This window comes from Opisthocomus hoazin, chromosome 5, assembly GCF_030867145.1.
Source record: "Opisthocomus hoazin isolate bOpiHoa1 chromosome 5, bOpiHoa1.hap1, whole genome shotgun sequence".
NCBI classification, from domain to species: Eukaryota; Metazoa; Chordata; class Aves; order Opisthocomiformes; family Opisthocomidae; genus Opisthocomus; species Opisthocomus hoazin.
Window position 1 is genome coordinate 59,722,703 of NC_134418.1, and position 16,783 is coordinate 59,739,485.

Below are 16,783 nucleotides of genomic sequence, written 5' to 3' on the forward strand. Positions count from 1 at the left end.
AATCCTTACAGCTTGAGGATAAGGTCGGAGAAGTTTGAACAGTTCCAGCATTTCTTTGGTTGAAACAGTGCTTTTTATTGCTCAGGACATGTTGAAGATCCAGCATGCAGCTCATTAGGTAATTGTGCTGTAGACCATAGGTTCACCGCACTGTTATTGGTGTTGGTTCATGTTATTGGAGAGTATCCATTTACTCTGCAGGGGGATTTTAAAATACACTTTGAGTAAGTACACATTCTGCTTGTGATAAGTTACGCTGAGAAGTAGAAGTGGGCTTCAGTATGACTTCCAAATCTAAAGCTGACTAAACTTTGGCCCATATTTCAAATGTATAGCTTGTCTCTGTTCCAAGAAGGTGGCTCTGTTAGCTGGAACAACAGCATCTGCTACTGACACTCCTGAAGCCAGGAAATAATAAAATTGTTCATTCAGACTCATTCCTTTTTGCTCCATTTTCACTTCAAGTAATGTAAGATGTGCTTTGTTCTTTGTGTTTGTCGCTTGGCTGTGATTTTTCAGAGACCTAAAAGGAAGATAAAAAGCATTACTTAAGAAAGAGCAGTTCATACTTGATTCAGTACTCCCCTGAGATATTATTTTCCTCTTCAAACTCTTTTAATACTTGCTCTAAACCCACAAACTTTTAGAACCTGTGCAGAGCTAATTTGCAGCTTCTACCTTTGGCTTTTGTTCTTCAGTTTACTCAAATGAGTAAGGCATTGTCTCGTGAGCAATGGATTTATTTTCTGTGTGCTCTTGGAAGGTAGTGATGTTTATTTCTGGAAGTCTTTGTTTACATTCTCACAAAACTGGATGTCATTATCTCATGCTTGCTTAATTCAGCTCCATTGCCTTGTCATGCACATTTGTATAATGTTCAGATGTGGTCCCTAAGCTGTTTGAACAGGTTTAATTTGACCTGCCCTGCATGCTAGATCTGAATCTTACCTGCTGCTCCATTTTATCTCTGCACTGCAGACTAGTAAGTACCTGGAGTGTTTTGTGCACCTCATGCTTTGGACATCCTTAAATGTGTAGGTAGAAAAGTACAAAGCAGTTGAGCAGTCAGAGCTTCTGTGCTCTGTAGGGTGGGACTTCAGAAAAGCTGTATTTTTTTTTCTGTTTACCACTAACTTGTGGAGCCCAGAGCTGAATCTTTTGCGCTTATCAAGTTCTGAAGAGTAAGAAGGGACTCGTAAAAGAGTAACTTGGAAATGCTATCACACAGTAGGAAGAAATGCTGAATTTTCAACTTAAAGACCCTCCAGAAGGCTAAAACTGTATTTGTTCATAAAGATACTTAACAGCTAAATCACTGTCTGAAAAGAAACATACATGGACCTTGGTAAGCTTAAAAATAAGTATTAACAGTGTAGATGCAGGAAAAAGTAAACTTTTTAAAAATGCCTAAGTATTAGCTAAAGCTAATATGCATTTTACTATTTGTAGGGCCGAATATAGTTGCTGCTAAAAACTGTGATGCGTAACTGCCCCTAAAAGCTTTTTTCTTTAAAGAGTTAAGCCACTTGAGCTGTCATTATAATATTCTCATGTTAAGTTGGGTCAGGTTCAGTGCAGAAGAACTAATTTTGTTTCTGTGAAAAGCAGGCTGTTTCACAAACCGCTAGCTCTCTTTACCAGGAGTCAACTGCATGCATTGATTCAGGAAAGCAAGCGATGCAAGGCTGCTCAGCTCTGATGGGAGTGAGGGGTGGGAAGCAGGCTGGACTGCCTGTGGAGTGGAAGTAAAGAAGAACCCCCTTCCACTCCAAGTGCCTGTAGTCAGAAACTGCAGCTATGGCTACAATCTGCTGAGCACGGTCAGTGTTTCACGTCCTTTGCCCAAGTTACAGTCCCCAGGTAAAGACAACCTGGAGTTGCATGAACAGGCCTTCGGTTACCCCTCCTAACTTCTTTTGTGTGCAAGCTCACCAGTCATTACCAACTCCAAAGTTCTGCCTCTGTCACTACACTTCACTGCGATCTGCTGACATTGACAGATCGCTGGAGAGAGAATATTAGGGCTACACGTTCAGCTGGACAAAGTGAGATAAAAAGCTGATGAAGGAATTGTGTATACTTTAATTGCATAAGAAGGAATACAATACATAGATAAACATAAAGAAAAATTCTCTTCATAATGAACTGCCCTAAAAGGGGAGAGGATGGCCTCAAGGGAACAGTTAAGTATTTTTGGACAAGTATCAGAGCAAAGTGTTGAGCCTGAGGGCCTGTGTGAGCAAGTCGTAGAGGGGCGGCACTGTAGTTTCCCTGTACACCTCAATCCTGAGCATCTTGAGCAATCTGGCAGAGCAATGCAAATAAAACAGTGTCTGCAACATAGTTAGGCAAGACGGCTCGTTTCACTGGCACTATGCACAGTCCTTTTTGTTGCCACCTTCTTCCGAAAGACCATGCCAGCTACCCCTGCACAGGCTGCAGACAGGATCCACTGCCCAGTGTTCCCAGTTGGAGGTACCCACTCTGGCCAAAGGAGATGGTTTCCAGATGCCCTCAGCTCCATTCCCTGAAAAAAACATTTCATGGACTTAATGTGCATATAGCTAAAGACATGAGGAAAGTTCTGAGGGTTTTGAGAGTATTGTACCCCTTCCTAAATTAATTACAGTCATACTGGTAAACCTGAGAGAGTGCTGTACTTAGCAATTACTAGTCAGGTTATATGCAGTATTTTATCTCTTTTTTGCTCGTTTCTGAAGGAAATATCTTGATTTCAGAATGGGTATAATTTGAAAACAGATGAGGCTTGAAATCCACAGCAAAAGCGTGCAGTGCCAACCTCCGCCCAGTCCCTCACACCAGCATGTCATGGCAGGAGACGGCAAGTGTGTGGGCGCGTCAGCAGCGATGGGGCCTGCACTTGGGGGTGTTGGTGGAGCCAATGGGCCAGGCAATCACCCGCAAATCAAGCAGGGTGTTGCACGTGGTAAGAAACACGCATCCTCTCACAGCACTTCTTGCTGACTTACTGATTTTTGTTTTCCCATCAGCATGATCGGCATGTCATCCTTGGTCACTGTTCACTGAAAGCCGTTCTAACAGATTAATGAGTAGCTGATTGTAAAACCAAGGAATCAGAGGAGCAGGTCCAGCCGCAGCTGGACGCTGTATCTTAAGCAGCTTGCACATTAGCATGCTTTAACATATCAGCTGGGCTCTTATGAGTGTCACCAAAGTAATTCAGCAAAGCCTTCATGTTGTCACTGTGTCGTTGCCACTGTGAACTCCAGAGCCACTCTCCCCTTTTCTCTTTGCTCCTGCAGTGCCAGGGAGAGCAGTGGGTTTGGAGAGCAGCTTCCCAGGCAGGTGGAAAGAGGGGACGGCTTCCAGCCAGGGCTTTTGCTTTCTTCCTGTGGAGTTGAGGGCAGCCGTAGGTGGGATGCAAAAAGGGTGGGGAAGAGCGTGACAAAAGCGTCGGGGAGACAGAAGCACTGTAAGGAGCGAGGTTTCAGCAGATGGGTGGTTTGTTTTCTTTCCAGCGCTTTGGCTGATTGAGGGGTGGGACTCCAAGCTGGGAGGCTTGGCTGAAAGGTCAGAGCAGTGCACTCGCAGGAGCACTTCACAAGGCTGGCTTCGCTTCCAGTGTGTTTGAGTGGACTTGTAGTATCGGCAACCTGACTGCTTGGCAGCCGACTGAATTCTTGGCACAAGGAAGATTTGAAACAGACACGCCGGTCAACATGAGCATGGCAGGCAAAGTAAGCAAAAGTTTATATTAGAAAAATTTCTCTGCTGCAGCTGAGTAATGCATTTTTAAATGCAGTTTCTTCACAGGGACACCGTAAGTGCTGGTGGTATAGCACGGATGAGAGTTTAGGAGGAAGCTGGTACAGGAGAACTGCCTTTACTTGCAGGCCACTGTACTCTCCTAGGAAATGGTTGGTACACTCCTCAAGGCGATAATTTATTTATTTTTTTAAACACTGAGGCAACATAAGGTAACAGCACCAGAATAATAATAACCTCCCCCCCAGCGTTAGCAAACTATTTTTAATCTCTGACCGGACAGTTTAAAATATGATACAATGTAGTCATTGTTCTGATCAGTGTATTTATCAGCTCTATCTGTTTCCATTCTGAGATCCCACAGTGGTTTAAGCTATTTTTAGCTTCTTTGTGATTCGTATCAGTTAGTTTTCTAAAAAAAAAGACATAGTTAATATTGTGCTAAATTTCAGGATGTAATTATGCTGATATTAGGACAGTCATTAAATTTGAATGTGCATATAACAAATCTGGAGCTTAAGTTAATGAAGACCAGAGTAAGTATCACATGCAATGCAGTACTGAGCTGGGACCGAAATGAGTGTTTGTATCTTTGCTAGAAAGTAAGTGACAAGATAGATGTAAGTTAATACCACTGCTGGAGACAGTAGATGTTGCTGCTTGCACTACCTGAGAGATGCCAACATACAACCAGAGACATGCAAGAGAGGTTGACGGGCAGGAACCCAGAGATGGGAAACGAAGGAAGGCATGTACCTTGCTAGAATGTGCCTTAAGAAAGATCGTTGGCTGTTACTGCTGTCTGTCTTCACTATTCTAAAACCAAACTAAAGAAGAGGAAAAAAAAATAATGCTCTTTTTAACTCTGACATACTGCAAGTGCAAAATGAATTGTAGTTCACCTGTAGGTAGAGTCACCGACTTCACTCCTCCACCTAGCCTTGGACTGAGCATGGTAAATGAAGTGTTGTGGTGGAACTAAGCTGCCTTGTTTTCAATGTATTTATCTTGAAGTAATATGTGAGTTACCATGCCATTTACGGGACCAAGCAGCATAATCCTTACGCTCTATAAAAGGGTGTGTTTCTACACCTACCCTCCCCCTGCTGCAATAACCTGTAAGGCTGGTAGAGCACATGAGCAGAAAAAACCCCTCCGGCTACTCTTTGCCTTAATGGGTGAACTGGGTGATAGTGTGCTGTTGGTGCATCTGTGGGAACCTGTTACAGTTGGTAAAGGTTCACAGGGACTCAAACATCAGAACAATATTTAGTTAATCAATGTCTAATTGTAGGAGAGATTTATTTGTTCTCAGCAATCCACAGTTCTTGGCTACCTTTGTTCTCATAAACACTACATGTGCTTTGCATGTGCAAGTTTTGAAATCATTATTATGCTATGTGGGATACAGTATAAATACATAATACCTTTATTTTGAAGTAAGTTTCCTAGAAAATATGGCCCTTTAAAATGTGATCTTTGGCCTTGTGAATTTTTTACTAATCACGCTTGCATTTGACACATGAAACGGTAAATTTAGTGCAGACCTCTCATGAGTCTGTCCTCTTCAAAGCGCTGTGCTCATTCCCACTTTGGGTCTGGCTACTGAAAGTGCACTTTTTTATTTCACACGTTTAGTATTTCCTAGCAATTATTTTCTTTGTTACCAGTTGACAATTTGTTGATAATTAGACATCATTTCTACTTCTACTTCAAAAGCTTTGATACTAAAAAAGTTCCCTTTATTTTTTTTTTCCCCTGAGAACCTTGCAGTATGCTGGTGTTAAGTTGTCCCAGTCCCAGGGTCCTGGTCGCGGAGGATGCTTATGCACGTGCTGAACTTCTTGCATCATGGAGTCAATTCGCCTCCATTTCCCTCTCAAGATAGTGCCACCTGAACGCTTGCAGTCAGTAGGACTTAATAGAGTGACTGAGGGACTGAGGACTTTAATAGAGTGCCACCCATCAGGATGACATGAAAATCATATTGTTTAAAGCTCTGGGATAGGCAGAGACCACCAAGGAAGAACAGGAATGAATACAGGGAGAGAGAGGCTCCACTGCCTTTGAATACACTAGGAGTGAGCTTGCAGGGTGGAAACGGGGGCTACTTTCTGTCTCAGAGCCTGGGATGAGGAGTGGACAATGCTCCTCTCTCTTCTGAATGCGTTCTTCTCTCAATGGCCGATGTTCAGAGGAGCCCAGAGGCCTGTCAGCACCTGGACAAAGCCTGCAGAGCTAATGGGACAAACTTAGCCTAACAGACAAAAAAAGCCTGTCTTGGGTATGGGGAGTAACACACCCCCCCACACACCCTGAGTTAAATATCCTTTTTGAGAAGCAAGGTACCTTAGCACAGGTAATCTTGCACTAAAGGAACTGTTGCTTCTTCAAGATTTCCTCTGCATAGTGCTACGTCATTTTACATAGGCGTCCTCTCAGCCATCACCTCATGGCTGAACTTGGGCTGTAATAAAACATTTATAAACCCATGTTAGGCTCTGAATTCCATTTTTAGCAATTTTGTCAGTAGCCAACACAGGCAGTTCTAGGCAACGCAGACTTTATCACAGTCTGATATCTGGCATCATTTAGTGTGCCATCTCTAGGAAGACTCAAATATACACCATAATCCAACACGGCAGAAATAATTCTCCAAGGAAGTCAGCAGCAGAGAAGGAGCAATGAGGATGGACAAGGTATCCAGTTGTCCTAGGAGACTGTTATACGTGTTGCTGAAAACTGCGTATGACAGAAATATGAACAAAGTGAGACATGGTCTTGGTGGGGGGAAAAATGGGCTTACACTGTGCTTTCGTGTTGGCTTTTTTGTTGCCTTTTGGGTTTGAGAATTTTTTCCCTGTAGTTTTCCCTCCCCTGCCCCAAATATGAGCATGAGTTTCATATGCAGAAATGTAAGGATCTGAATCCGTCTGTGTGGTGAATTGCAAATGCCAGTGCCATTCGCGTTTTCTCTGCTCTGTTTGCAGGTTATTAAATGCAAAGCAGCAGTATTGTGGGAAGCCAATAAACCGTTTTCTATCGAGGAAGTGGAAGTTGCCCCGCCAAAAGCACATGAAATTCGCATAAAGGTACTAAAAATAAAATTGAAACCAACTATTATGACTTGCATTCTCTCTTGCTGTTTATCAGTATTATTTCTATAGATTTTTTGGATCCAGTTAGAAAACATGCACTAGGCGAGTAGCTACTATTCAGTGAGCTCCTACGGAACATGCTTTACCTCCTAAATTTGATCATGAGGTTCTTTAAAAAAAAAAAAAGTTTTTCAGGGTTGGATTTTTCATTTGCTAAGACACCAGTGCTTCCAAGAGGCTGAAAAAATTACAGTACAAGGGAAAAATCTGTATCTCCTGTAGCAGAGAGCAAGAGCTTCTCTTTACTTTGTTTGAATCTATGCTAGGAAATAGCTCAGAAGGGCTGGGAATTTCCTTTTTTAACTGGATATTGAACATCTGTTACATTTCAGGAACTTACTCTGTGGAATTCAGCCGCTGTTTTCATTTTAGAGCAGTTTCAAGTGTTACACAAGTGAGGAGAACCCTCTCATGGCGTTGACAACTCCATTTGCCAGAATAAAAGTTGTAAAGACATACCTGAATGTTTCAGAAGAAATACTACTGTGCTACCTGCAAGAAATAGAAAAATGTGATATAAAACACTATGTGTAGCCTAAATTTTTGTGTATATATAGCATATACATATATTTAAAATATACAAATACTATATAATAATTATAATGTAATATTGTATCATTGTATAATAAATATTTTATCCAACATATCTATTATATGATCTATTGTAATATAACCTAAATATAAGGAATATAATACATATTTCTATGTTTATAAATAATATGTGAAAGTTAATTTATATTTACATAACTCTATAATATTGCAACCTTTTTCTATTTGTGTATTTATATATAAATATTAGGAATAATTTATTTTATTCTGTTCTTCATGTATGATTGTATTGCTAGAACATCGGTTCTGCCATACAATCAATGAGACTCCCTGTATGGCTCAGTGGAGCATAGCAAACATTCACAAAGGAGCCTTGCTTTGTAGAAACCATGAAAATCATGAATCATACAATCAAAAGTGTTTTACCTGTAGATTTATTGTGTGCATATGTGATTTTGGAGGGAAGCAAGTGACTTCTCTGAATGGATGATACCATTTCACTTCCACATATGACATCACATAGTTAAATGCTGAAATATTCTTGTCTTTCCTCTAAATCAGATCGTGGCCACAGGGATCTGTCGCTCTGATGACCATGTGGTAACTGGTGCACTGGTTATGCCTTTTCCAATAATTCTTGGGCATGAAGCAGCTGGTGTTGTGGAGAGTGTTGGGGAGGGAGTAACTTCGATCAAACCAGGTATGAAACAGCACTGACTACAAACCTGTGCTGAGTTTCCAGACTCCTGTTTAAGTCAAAGATGATTACATGCATGAGTACTTGTATTGCAGAGGAAAATGTTCCAACTTTGAGCTTTTTCAGGGGTATCTTACAGGACACTGCTTACTGCCTACATCTTTCTGTGTTCCCAGTCTTGATTTATGTTCAGATTTTCTATTCAATTTCTTTTGGTTTTGGCAAAAATGTTTGCAGCTTGCTTTCCACCTGCATAGTGCTTTTCCTGTCAGGGGATGAAGAACATAGATTCTTTGCTGTTGGTCATGGGAAATCAGGTATGAGCTGCAGGTTTTTATAACACAGTTTACACAGCTAAAATCTCTCAGTAATAATACAGGCATAGTTCATCTTACCCTGAGGCAAAGCAAAGCACTAGACAACCTGTCAAAGCACCTTCTTTTAATTCTCCTGACAGCTAAATAATTTGTTTGCTTCAGTAGACCAGAACTTGGGTTTGTGTGTTCAATTGCTTCCCTTTAAATGTATCAGGGCATGACTGGAGTGCCCACCCTGCCGCAGGCTTTGCTGGTGTGCAGCACCAGTGCAGCTGAGGCAGCACTGCTCGCTGAGGGTTGGATCGCTCGCAGGACTTGCAGCTGGACCGGCAGCTCCGCTCACTACGCTCCCTTTGAGCCCCAGCGGGTAGACAGAGAAGTCCGTGAAGGGTGCTGATTTTCCTCCAGCTGCTGCAAGATGCAACAAGATTTCCATACAGTTTTACGGGACGAACAAATTCTAACAAGGGCCAAGTTATTAAGACAAAATATGCAGTGAACAGAATCTGCATAGAAATGCTCAGTTTTATCCAGGCAGCTTGTTATAATACCTAAGTAGTTCGCTTTTAACGCATTCCATACTTCCAGTGTCTTTGTTTGCACTGCAACAAGTACGAAGTCTGTCCAAAGCAGGTTGGTATGTATGACGAGAAGACGTTTTGTTAGAGATTTCTGGTTTAACTCCAAACAGATATGTGTATTCCAGATTTCAGTGATAGTTTTACTGCTTTTTTTCTTGTGTCTGGGTCCATAAATCACTTTGTTGTCTAATTCTAGCTGCCGTGTGTTTCCAGGTGAGTTGAAATGGCAGACCTGAAAAAAAACCCCCACCAAACTCACTTTCTCTCATTTCGTGAATGTTGCTTAATTTACACCCGCCTTTACTCCAATGCAACAGTAATTGGACTGCAAACAGGAAAGAGGTGAAAGAGGCTGGCCAGTTAATGCTCGATTGCCTGTTCTTTTTCTGCACAGTTTACAGCCGCTACCTTGGCACACCAGCCTCCTGTGCTTGTGGTTGTCAGTTTTTATCTCAGTTTCTTTACCTGTGCATTACTATTTTCCTTTGAAGTAGAAGATGCAATACACTGCTGAATGAGTACTTCAGGAATGTCAGTAGCTAACACAGTTTTATGACATAGCTCAGACTCAGTTCTATGAAAGATACCAGGGATTTTGCATATTGAAATTAGTTGTCATAACTCTGCACTAATTATGTCCTTTATAACAGAGAAAGATGGTTTACTGCTCTCCTAGTGCACGTTTGCCTAGGGATTATGACTTGCTTCATGTTTTTACCTGCATGCTTCTCGTTTGCCTTTTTTAATCCTCTGTCATCACTGTTTTATTTCTAGGAGACAAAGTTATTCCACTCTTTGTTCCACAGTGTGGGAAGTGCAGCAGTTGCTTAAGCGCCAAGGGTAATCTCTGCAGTAACAGCGAGTGAGTTTTCCTGGGGGTTACCTATGACCCTTATTTGATTTTTATTTATACAAAACTGGTCACATTCAACAGATTTCACTTGCTGTTATTTCTGGTCATCTTTCAAACAGCATTGATTCAGGTGCTGGATTAATGCCTGATGGCACCACTAGATTCACCTGTAAAGGAAAAGCAATTCACCATTTTATTGGTACAAGTACCTTCACTGAATACACAGTAGTGCATGAATCTGCTGTAGCCAAAATTGATTCTGCTGCTCCTCTGGAAAAAGTTTGTCTAATTGGCTGCGGATTTTCAACGGGTTATGGGGCTGCGGTGCAGACTGCCAAGGTAAGTATCGTGGTGGGTGTTTCTGGTACCTCATGGAGTCTGTTCAGGAGTGTGTGGCCTGCGAGCAGGTTGTCAGCAAGGCAGCCAGGAGGTGTAGACTCTGTTGAGTTCAGGGTGGAAAGAAGAAGATACTAGTTCTTTGCCTACTTCATTTTCTCTGTCTCTAAGGTACTCAGAAGTCTTCAATTTAAAATCCAGTAAAAATACTTACTACCATCTATTAAGTTTTCTCTCATAGTTTTATCACCCCTAGAAAAATGTTACAACAGAGCTGATTTGTTTTGTTGTAACTGAAGTCTATGAACACATGCAAGCCTATATATGCAACACTTATCATTTGTAGCAATACACGAATGTGACTTTTGCAGCTAGCACTGTCTCCAGTGGAGTGACACTACAGATCACTGGAATATAAAGCATCATAAAAGAGATGTGTCTCTAAACCTGAAGCTGAGATGTGTAATGCAAATCTGGTCTCAGAAATTTAGTTTAGGGACAATTTATCTTAGTCACATGTAGGATTCTAACAGTATAGCTGGCTACTGCACTAGTAGGTATGCATATGCAAATTGCTTCTCAGCAGGTAATTTCTAAATTACAAGAAGTGGCTTAAGTGAAAACATGTTGATAATAAGAAAATGCATTGTACTATGCCATGTTTATATGGTTATTATAGGTGGAACCAGGCTCCACCTGTGCTGTCTTTGGCCTCGGAGGAGTTGGCCTCTCTGTTGTCATGGGCTGCAAGGCGGCTGGAGCTTCCCGCATCATTGCCGTTGATATCAACAAGGACAAGTTTGCCAAGGCCAAAGAGCTGGGAGCCACCGACTGCGTCAACCCTAAAGATTTCAAGAAGCCTATTCATGAGGTGTTGATCGAAATGACTGGCCATGGTGTGGACTACTCCTTTGAGGTCATCGGCCGTACCGAAACCATGGTATGCAACCAAAAGATGTGGTCAAATAAGGCGTTAACTTGTTAGCTCTCTCTTCGCTAACCCACTAAGCACCAAGGGTGAGGAGCTGGGAGCCAGTGGCAAAGTGTCAAGCTAATTAAAAACCTGCTAAGTCCAGCAATCTGCCAGTGAGATGCAGGGATAGAGGCAAACTCAAAAACTTAGGAAAGGGAACTTCAGTGTAGTCCCCTGGCCTGACCAGGGTGGCTAAATTTCACATAGCCCACTATCTGCTTTCCAGCAGTGGCTTATCACTAATGACTAAGGCAAAATGGGGAAGCAGAACAAAGCTAGGACATATCGACCCCATGACACCAGATTCAGTGGTGTGAGAAGATACAATGAAAATTGTTTGATGTGGTTTCAGTTACAAAAAATGAATTGCAAGCTGAGCCCTGAGAGGGAGAGAATAAATTCAAACTTTTGTGCCTCAGAGGCAAATCTCGCATGACTCTGGGGTGTCCCTCTGTTTGAAATGCAGACTGCAGCCTTGGCCAGTTGCCAGTACAACTACGGCGTCAGTGTGATTGTGGGAGTGCCCCCAGCAGCACAAAAGATCACTTTTGACCCCATGCTCCTCTTCACTGGTCGCACCTGCAAAGGGTCCGTTTTTGGAGGTAAGGATTTGGAAAGATATGATTTAACTGGCTTGGGAAACTTGTAAATCATCTTGAATGAAATGGGATATATCTAAATTAACTGCTTAGGTTGTCCTAAGTAATATAGATAGCTATTTTGCTGACAAAGAAGCACAAAAGGAATTAATGATAGGAACTGTTAGTTAATGGTGAGAGGAGGAGAGAGAAAAGCATGGAGGGAGGGAGGGGAGAAGAAGGGGACAGAAGAGATAGAGAAAGAGAAAGAAAGAGATAAAAAGACAAAAAATAGAGAAAAAGAGGGGAAAATAGAAAAATAAGAGGAAAAGGGGAGAAAAAAGAAAGAAAGGTAGAAGAAGAGAGAAAGAAAATGAGGGCAGGGAGAAGAGGAAAATAGAGAAGAGAAAAAGAGAAGGAGAAAGATAAAAGGACAAAGGGAGAAAAAGAAAATGAGGGAAAGGTAAGGGGGGGAGAGCAGAGAAGGAGGGGGAGAAAAAGAGCAAGAGCAAAAAGCAGCATGAGGGGGACAGAAAGACAGAAAGAGAGGGAAAGAAAAACGAGAGAGCAGGAGAGCTGGAGAGTCAGGACCCTCAGGGACATCGGGGGCCAGACCCACCTGGTTTCCACATGGGTCAGACCCCAGCTCAGCCCCTTGCCAGCTGCCGTCAGTCCCTTCCAGTTCTTTCTTCTTCCTGAGCTCTCCGAGCAGAGCCCCACACTCAGCACGCCACAGCTCACTCAACACAAAGCTGAAGGCCGCAGAAAACTTACTTCCAACAGTGGATTTTCTCGCTCACAACCAGTTCCTCTGGCATGTTCAATAGACAGCTGAATGAAAGAGCAGAGACAGATTAGGTTCCTCTGGAAGGGCATCCTGCTACCTCAGATGGCTTTATCTCCTGCTGCTTGTAAAACCAAAGAGACACACCCACTCCCCACCTCCCCAGTTCTGACCAGGCAATCGAGTTTCCAGCTACCAACATGGACGTCAGCACTCTGGCTTTCCTATGATGTGTGACTGAGTGGACAATGTATTGATAGACAAGTTGAACAGTATTTAATAGGGGGGAAAGTCTGGATTCTGTAAAGATTAAAACGGTAGAAAATTTGTCTTCTACCAGTAAAGCACTTACTGGGTCTCTCGCATGTAGAATAGCTGCACTTTGTCCCATGTTTCCTGCTGGCACTCGGTGTTACAAAGGTAAAGACGTGCTCAACATTTCATCATGCTATTCTGCTGTACATCTTTTATCAAAAAACTTAAGCTGCCATGAGTTTCGTCTATTTTCACAAGCATTTAATATACATTATCCATTGTCCGTGGGTTTTTTCAGGCTGGAAGAGTAAGGATTCAGTCCCTAAACTGGTTGCTGACTACATGAAGAAAAAGTTCGTTCTGGATCCATTAATAACCCACACACTTCCTTTCACTAAAATCAATGAAGGATTTGATCTGCTAAGGACAGGGAAGAGGTAAGCACTGTTTCATTGTAAAGACTTTATGTAAATACCCTACAAGAGCTGCACGGTAACACAGAGTATCACTTCACGGCAGAGAATGGGGAAGGCAACCCACTGTGGCCCTTAATCTCGCCCAGTGTGTGTCCATGAGGTGCAGCGGTAGCCATAAAGCCAGCAAAGCTTTAGCTTTTGAAATGCAGTGCGCCCCGTCTTCCCTTGCGGAGAAGCTTTCAGATTCTTGTTCAAGCAAAGACTATGGGTGGCAGAGGGAGAAAAAACCCCACAGATGAGGAAGCCTCTGCCCACTACCCAGCACACAGCCAAGGGAGCCCGGGAATGCCGAGCTGCAGAGTGCCAGGGGTTAGCTACATCATGTTCCAAGCAACGTTTTAGGATGAGGAGCAGCAACACAAAAACAGCTATGTTTACTGGAAGAGCAACTCGCCATTCCTCTTGTGAGTTAGGGAACAGAGCCCCAGTGCAATTAGTCCTAAAGCCACTAGGCAGTTTACCTTGAATTTTGGAGCTTTTCAAGAAGCAAAGTACTTGGTGTATACATACATTGCAAATTCTGGTGCAATACACCAAGTACTTTCCTTTTTGAATTTGAAACTCAGAATTTAGCTCTTGCGCATTCCTCATATTGTGGGAGTTCAGCTCAGACTCTGTTTTCACAGGGTGTTGAAATTGGAAATACTGTTTGCCAGAGACATTTGACAAGATTCACCATGGGAATAATTGAAAGTTTTCCTTGGCAGAAGTGGGAAATACTTTTGTATATCTTAGTATGTGCGGGGGCTACCCTTTTTGAAGGTTCTAGCTGTTTATAACAGCTGGAGAATTACATTCGTGTTTTCTTTTCATTGTGATTTGCTTGCAGTTACTTTAGGTGTCACTTGCTCTAAATATAAAAAGCATGCAACAGAAGAACTCAGCCCCTGAGGTTTGTTCTCAGGTTCCAGCTATGCAGCACACACTCAATTTTTCGACTGGCCTTATTTTAGCAGTGCTGTGAATGTTAGCTTTAGATTTTAGTGTAACAAACAGGGAGAACTGGTGAGGACAGAGATGCCATCAGCTTTGCTAAAATACTGACAGTCAGCCTGAAGCCAGAGGCACGTTGCAGCTGACCATTTTTACGAAGTGAAGCACTTCAGTGTTTCGGCCCAGAACAAGCTGTACCATTCAGAGGCTGCCCTTAGAGGTTACCTGTTTGTAATGGGAAAGATGTGTCTAAGCCACTCTCCAAAGACTGTCCAGGCTAGATTTGGTGATTAATTGCCAGGAGCCCTGGGCTTCCTGAGTGAAGGCGTTGCAGTCTTGCATGAATTTTGTTCTCAGCACCTGCAGGAAGCTTTGCGCATCCGCTCAGTCATTTTGCTGCAAGCTGGGGCTGGCAGGGCCGGGGGGCAGGCCGGGAGGGAGTACCCTGGTTGGCAGCAGTAGCCTGGATCGTCAGAGAAAACAGCAGTGTTTTGCTGATCTTAGCCCAGGGACTCTTCTACAGTCGCTAACCTGTCATTTTATATTGCAGTATTCGCAGTGTCCTGACGTTTTAGGATTCCCAATTGCTAAGCAGCAGATGTCTCGGCACCAGTATAAACTTCATTATCCTCCAATACAGCTGATATGAAATACAAACCAAGACATTTCTGAATGGTCTACCACCACCATCCTTAAAGAAAGGGATCAAGCTCAAACCCCAAAATTCAAGCACAGCATTTATAAATGAAATAATCTTTTTCCTCCTGCCTTTTTCTCCTGATTCTTGCTTTAAATCCTCTGTATTTTGCTGCAATTTTTTTTTAATAGCTAGTTATGAATTACACAACTTGCTGCTGTCACAGGTGTTATGAAAGGTTTGGAATTTTTTTAAATGGCTTTTCATATGCAATCTTGCAATAAAAGAAAAATTATGGAAACTGTTTCTTTAGGCCTTCATAACACTGCAAGCTTAACAGATTTGTGCATGCAGCTCAGCACAGTAAAACTCTAGGTCAGAACTATGTATCCATCCTGAATGATTTTAGCATTCCATTATGCAATAGACACTGAAATTACTGCAGAGATTAAAATTTATGGTGACAATGTGTTTGAATTAATAATTTCAGTAACTTATATTTAAGTAAATCATAGACTTAGGTACTGAAGAGTGTCTCACCACTGGATATTTTACCAAATTAACACTGCCAAGCATTTTACATAAAACTGCTGTGGTGGTGTTCTGTGTTGTGGTTTGTTGGGTTTTTTTTAAACTTTGTACCTCTCTCTTGGGGACGTTTTAGTTGTTTTATCAGTATGGTTTTAGATCTTTGGCCAATTTATACAAGTGCATCTGATGCTTGGGAAACAATTTGAAGAAATATGAACATGCATCAAGTATTGTTATTTGTTTCCATTAAATAAAAGGGAGGTTTCTTAACCTTTCAGTGTGAATACAGAGTAAATGGGAAGAAACAGGTGACTGGTAACAGTTTGCAAGAAATCAAACATAAAGCATCATAGTGCTTTCTGCATTTGTAACGTGGAAACGGGAACAGAGGCTAGTTCTGTCTTGGCAGACGTGGTCAGCATTGACGTACCTTTTGAAAGCACTAACTGGAGCTTGCAGGCACTCAGGTGCATGGCAGCTGGGCAGAAGAGCCTGTGAAGTGAGGGGACTGTGTGCTAATGATGACTTGTTTGTGTCAGCAGAAAGAGTCCTTGAGCGGCCCAGCTAGGTTAATGATTTGAGGACCAGTTTACCAAGAGATTAGCCTTTAACAGAAGAAGATCTGTAAAGAGGTATGTGTGTAATAAACTCAGTTTACACAGCAATTAAGACCCAAACTTCAGTTATTCGTTCCTGTGGGGTTACCTGTGCAGTCAGGGCTGAAGATTTCACAGAATCACAGAATGTTCGGGGTTGGAAGGGACCTCTGTGGGTCATCTAGTCCAACTCCCCTGCTGAAGCAGAGTCACCTACAGCAGGCTGCACAGGACCTTGTCCATTTCTTCTGGACCATAAAATAATTCTTTTCAGGTTGCAGTTCAGCTGAAGAGTTCTCATCTCCTTCAGGGCAGGTTGTGTGTGAACCAACAGTGTGAACTGGATCACTATGCAGAAGGAGAGGGGTTTTAGTTCTACTTAATTGAGCTCATCTGTAGTAACACTGAGTCAGCAGAAACAAGAGCATGAAATGTTTTCTGTGGAGGCCAAGCTAGTTTATTGTATCAGCTAAGGTATGTTTAACTCTTGAGTTAAACGGAAGCCAAAGAAGGCCTGTTTAAACCTAGCTTGTGAGGATAGAAAGAAGGAGTACGGAGAGGTAAAGTATCCTCCGTATGCCAGATCCATGGTTTTTCCAAGGCATTCCCTGTTGCATGAAGGGTAGAGAATATAACAGAGCCTTCAGAGTAGAAGAAGAAACAAAGACAGAGCTAGGGAATAAAGTACAATGAACCTCCTTGCTTCTGTCCTCCTCAACGTCATGCAGGTAAAAATCTGCTGTTAGTGCCTTTCTTAGGATAGTTGCTGGGGTCCAAAACAA

The 16,783-nt window shown here is 42.3% G+C and overlaps 1 protein-coding gene across 2 annotated transcripts; it reads left to right on the top strand.

The window, feature by feature from the left end:
* The first annotated feature begins 3,500 nt into the window (after positions 1-3,500).
* LOC104331644 (alcohol dehydrogenase 1) lies at positions 3,501-16,070 on the top strand. 2 transcript variants are annotated; one of them, XM_009936979.2, is made up of 9 exons: positions 3,501-3,719; positions 6,738-6,839; positions 8,016-8,154; positions 9,824-9,911; positions 10,022-10,241; positions 10,918-11,178; positions 11,678-11,813; positions 13,127-13,265; positions 14,788-16,070. In XM_009936979.2, the coding sequence occupies exons 1-9, from the start codon at positions 3,702-3,704 to the stop codon at positions 14,810-14,812; spliced, it is 1,128 nt and encodes a 375-aa protein (XP_009935281.2). In that variant the 5' UTR covers positions 3,501-3,701; the 3' UTR covers positions 14,813-16,070. The 2 variants fall into 2 exon arrangements, with proteins under 2 accessions (XP_009935281.2, XP_075277593.1); XM_075421478.1 differs by lacking the exon at positions 3,501-3,719 and adding an exon at positions 3,810-3,899.
* Positions 16,071-16,783: the final 713 nt, after the last annotated feature.

Coding starts and splice junctions, on each gene's coding strand:
- LOC104331644 (XM_009936979.2), top strand. Junction 10,242..10,917: donor CTGCGGTGCAGACTGCCAAG/GTAAGTATCGTG, acceptor TGGTTATTATAG/GTGGAACCAGGCTCCACCTG. Junction 13,266..14,787: donor CTGCTAAGGACAGGGAAGAG/GTAAGCACTGTT, acceptor TTTATATTGCAG/TATTCGCAGTGTCCTGACGT.